Consider the following 5320-nt stretch of genomic DNA (forward strand, 5'->3'; position numbering starts at 1 on the left):
AAATGTAAGTATATAATCAATGACGCGGGCTGGCAGGACGCACTTATGGCTAGGGAATTTAATCCTGCAGGATAATCTCAGTCCCAGTATTTGCGGGATTAAAAAGTTTCTGATCCCGCGGGATCCTGGTATTTGCTGGATCCCGGAGAATGCTGAAAGTCTTCGAGAAAAAAGGTAACACTACAAGTTTGCGAAGAGTAAAATCCAAAGAAAGAAAGGATATTATTAAGTTCTTTATTGAGATCAATAGCAATTTAGGTATCATAATAAGATAAATGTATTTATTTGTTAACTACAAACTGCAGAGGTTGATAAATAAATATTCCAAATATTTTATAATTATATTTTGTCGCTAAATTCTGCGTCGCTGAGACGTGGTCACTCACTATGGGCCTCATAAACAAGTTCAAAGCTATAGAGCGAGCAATGCTCGGTATTTCTCTACGTCATTGAATCAGAAATGAGGAGATCCGTAGAAGAACGAAAGTCACCGGCATAGCTCAAAGGATTAGCAACTTGTGTGGGCGGGGCACATAGCTCGCAGAACTGACGGCCGTTGGGGCAGAAAGGTTCTCGAATGAAGACCACGAACCGGAAGGTACTCAGTGGAACGGCCGTCTACTAAATGGACTGATGACATGGTAAGGGCGGTGTGTAACCGATGGATGCACGTCACGTCCGACCGGCTAGTCTGGCATCTTTGGGGGAGGCCTATGTTCAGCAGTGGAAGTCTTCCGGCTGATATGATTATGTTGATGATGGCCGGTTGTAAACATAATTTGAAAAGAATTAAGGTGTTCATCGCAATACCGTCGTGCTATATTGAAATAACCTTTGTTAAATGACTGCATTTAGCAGTACCTACTGAGGTACCTACGCGTTGGTATGTTTATACTAGCATCGCGGATTGGTATCTTGTTTATGGAGTATGATTATAAAATAGAAATGAAATGCTGAATTTGAGGCACTCTGGTTCCAAGACCCATAAATACAACAATAAAACACGTCTACTATTTGATGCCATTTTTTTAAACACCGAACGAAAGAATGGCGCGTGAGACGACTCTCGCAATGCAACGCAAGTGCACCGCGAGATTATGCGAATATGGGCGTCCATACACTACTTGTTTTATTATACCATAGCAGGACTACCAATCCATTACATTTCTCCAAACGAAAGTATTAACTAATATATGTACCTATGGCTTCGTAATTGGTAACCACAAAATCGATGAAAACCATAGCTTGTCTGTAATTTCACCAGCACTCTTACCCTTCAAAACCGGAAGGCATTAATACTCACATTACTGCTTGTTAGTAGAAAAGATAAAGTGGCAGTACTTCCCTGAGTGCACTCTTTCTGAAAAAGCTCCACTGCTATAAGATATAGTGTATATTTAATTATAAGGTGATTTGTTCACAGGTTCGTCAAAAGAATTGACTCTAGTGGCTCCATTGTTGAATCCATTCAATTATAGAGGCTATTGCACAGCGTTTTTAGATTCAAAACCGGTTAACAGAAAACGGAGAACATTGAGGAACAGCGTTAAAATATTCTTCGATACGAATATCGGAACTGATCAAGGTTATGCTAGTTACTGTAATAATATCGACGAGGATTCTTTTAACAATTGTGAGCCAGTGAACTGTGATGTACATTATAATGGCAAAAAACCTTACTTTGATAATAAAATAAAGAGATGTATTAGTGTACCTAAATGTATATCAAACGATAACCAAAATTTACCAGATATTATATATCATCCAAGAACAAATAAGTGCGTTAAAGATAACATTATTACACTAGATGATTTTAATTATATAAAAGGCAAAGTTCATCAAAATAAAAGAGTACCAAAAGATATAGTTATTGTCAAAAAAACGAGGATACGTCCAAAAAATAATACAAAAGTGATATATAATGAAGATAGGGTTACTGACATTTTTGATTATGCGGAAAGTGGACATTTCTATAAAACAAAAAAGAAATTTTCAGGAAATAAAATATACGATACTACGAAATACATATTTCCTGAAGTAATAGAAATGATGACCACAACACCAGTTTGTGATGTAATTAGAACTGAGCATGGCATTGTATGGTATATTAAACAGAATTTTACCACTCTTTTATGCCTGGTTATCATAACTGTCTTCCAGTTTTGTTTATTATGTTGGCTGCTATACTTCATGTCATATAATGTATTATGTCGTTGTAAAAATAAATTGGAGCGACATTACTACAATTATGGAGAAGACGTGTCAGTGACAACACCTTTGATTGGCACAAGTAACAGTGAAACCGAAACCACGTCCCAATTTATGACTGAATCTTCTAATGTGGACAAGAAAATACAATGTTATAAGTCTTGTCAGAGGCACCAGGCAAAGGTTAGCCTCAGCGATGACATTTTATCAAAATGCCTTAATCGTAGGAAATGGGAATTAAATCAGACAAAATCACATGATATTTCACCCGAATTTTCACCATTCAATGTAAACACAGACGCTAAAAGGGGCGTTATGCAAGTTAGCGAGTACCAACAATATAGTGTCTATAATACTACAAATAATGCTATTAATCAGAAAGTAAATTACGAAAACGAAAAACTTAAAGTTAAAAAGAATTCTAATAGTAAATCCAGTAAATTGTTGAAAAAATCTTTGCACAAACCCGAAGTTAAATCAGGGGAACCCAAAGAATACACAGACTCCGATATTGTTCTATCTGAACGGATTTTAAAATGCCACAGTTTTAACTACATGGGTGAAGAACCACAACCTGATTTCACAAAAGCCTCCTCAGATTGTTTTTACGATCATAAATGTGATAGTACACAGACGTCCTTACATCGGTCACAGGCCTCTGAGAATGAATATAAAGATGAAAACGTCACAGGCTTTATGCCAGCTAATGAAAGCCGTGAAGTTTTCACATGTCCGAAAGTAAAATGTGAGATTAGAAGTCACTCAAGTGAAAAAGGAGCCCAAGCTTCTTTCACGAATGATTCATTGGATGATTTTCTTTCCGAGCGTGGAATGATATTTTTAGCTAGCGAAGACATATCGAAATATTCTATGGAAAGCAAAACCATATCGTCTGTATCTAGCAAAACGTCGAAAAACCACGTACTAAAAAATGTTTTGTCTTTATTTAGAAGGAAATCAAAACTTTGCGTATCATCAGATCCTGGGCTTAAACAATCTAAGGAGAGCATTAATTTAGAATTAATCCATATGTCGCGCCCTACTGTTTATTCTTCTAGTAATGCTGATTCTGAAATTATAAATATGACAGCGAAGAGAATTAAAGATTCAAGGTCCTCTTTGTAAAGGACTCTCGTCTCTGTCTCTGTTCTTTCTTCTTATCATATCGATGGTATGCACTATAATGGTTGCCATCGTCGTAATGTGCTCATCGATGATGGTCCAGAGTTGTCCAGATGTACAGGAAAGGTAGAAAGGTGTAGTTACCTGGATATAGAGCCTGTTCTGATCGACTTAATCGTGTAGATAAGTGTGACTCACCAAATACTGCGCCTAATGGATACGCCCACCTTGTTACTACCTATAAGTAGATAAATGTATTCTTCCGATATGGTCCAATTTGTCAGTGTCAAGATATTTATTATTAGTTTTTTAATTAGTTTACTTATAAGGTTTTGTTATGATTTTAATAAAGTTACCATGTTGAAACTTCTCTTCTTAATCGCCTCCTCACTGCTGAGGATCGTGACTTCATCCTACCAACCATTTGCGTCCATGGGTTGCGCTACGTCGCATGATGTAGTGCTGCGCTGACAGGTAGCTCCAGTTGTTCGGAAATCGTTATCCCGATTCAGAAATCTTCGATATTTTAACCGAATCGTTAGATTGGATATCGTTCTCGAATCGAAGGGCGTTTTCCAAGAACATTCGAATTAAACGTTCGATTTACGATATCGTTATCCAACAGCGTTTACGGAGTTAGTCGGTGAAATAGATTATGCTTATATAACTAATGAATTAACATAGATAAGGCCCATTTAGATAGAGAGAGCTTATAGCACGCTTCGTGACGATAAATCGTACGCGATTATCGAAAGCAATAATCGCCATAAGATTATCGTATCATAATGTTTACATTCAGGCAAGACCTAAAATATCGCCTACGATTATGTCATATACGAGATTCGCAAGCAACTTAATCGCCTCCTCGCTTAGACTATGGAAACTAAAGGACATGTTACGTTGACATGTATAAATCAGACGTTATATGTTTAGGATGCATTTCGACGTCGAAAACATAAACATGTTATTGTCTATGTTTAACAATTACGTGCCGTCTTAAGCCAAAAGAGATAGCCTTACATTGGTCTGTGTCAAACACGGGAATCGAAAATACGTAACGTAATCTTAAATGCCAACCGTGTCCATTTCGCAGTACATGAAAATTTTTTTTTTGTTTCGTTTTTTTTCTTTCAACTGTGACATTGGCAAAATCATCAGTTCTCATATTGATGGAGCCATAAAAATAAAAAGTGAAGTGAGGTATATGATACCGTTGTCAAAGGAAAGTACATCAAATGTCAAAACAAATGTTTTTCCAAATGTACTATTGAATTATTCGCATGTATTATAATTAAATTAAACAAAAATATTGACAGTGAGAATAATTAGGTATTAATAAAAGTGCGACGCTGCAGCATTAAGGGATGTGGCTTTAGAAAAAGTGCAAATCAATCGAATGTTACATTGCATGTGTTATTTTTTTGTCTATAAATCACACAATTTAATTGATATGTTTTCCATATCAATTAAAAATATTTAATTATAAATACAATCAAGTGTATTAGATATATCATAACAGATTGTAGTCCATAAGAGCGCCCCCGATGTGATCGCCGTCGCAGTCTGGACAGATGCAAGGTGGGCACAGAGTCGATGTCTCGGGTGAAGGTGGAGTTACGTAGCGGGGTACGGTAACCTGAAGACAGAAAACGAACAGTAGAAGATTCTATTCACATTTCAGTAGGGTTAGCACCACAGTGCGCGACTTGCGTAGACATCCCACGCATTATCGATATCTTACTTTTTCAAACTAGTGTTGAGTTACTTATACACGAGGCAACTCTTTTGTATCACTCGCTTGGTTAGTTTGTCACAACACCTCATGTCATAAAAATGTCCCACCTCACACCTCATCTCATGTCACAGCCTCACTCATGTCACACTGGTTCGTATTCAACAAAATAATGCAACAATGATTGGTCCTACACTGCCCGCTTTTTAGCTTATTTTACATCACATGATCATACCACCATAGTACTAAATAAAATCA

At 36.8% G+C, this 5320-nt stretch overlaps 1 protein-coding gene across 1 annotated transcript; it reads left to right on the forward strand.

Annotated features, from left to right (window-relative positions):
- Window positions 1–2042: 2042 nt before the first annotated feature.
- LOC113232242 lies at window positions 2043–3646 on the forward strand. Its single transcript, XM_026466906.1, has one exon. The coding sequence runs from the start codon at window positions 2047–2049 to the stop codon at window positions 3331–3333; it is 1287 nt and encodes a 428-aa protein (XP_026322691.1). The 5' UTR covers window positions 2043–2046; the 3' UTR covers window positions 3334–3646.
- Window positions 3647–5320: the final 1674 nt, after the last annotated feature.

This window comes from Hyposmocoma kahamanoa, unplaced genomic scaffold (genome assembly GCF_003589595.1).
Source record: "Hyposmocoma kahamanoa isolate Upper Pololo Valley unplaced genomic scaffold, ASM358959v1 67, whole genome shotgun sequence".
NCBI classification, from domain to species: Eukaryota; Metazoa; Arthropoda; class Insecta; order Lepidoptera; family Cosmopterigidae; genus Hyposmocoma; species Hyposmocoma kahamanoa.

Coding starts and splice junctions, on each gene's coding strand:
- LOC113232242 (XM_026466906.1), top strand. CDS start 2,047: ATGATGACCACAACACCAGTTTGTGATGTAATTAGAACTGAGCATGGC.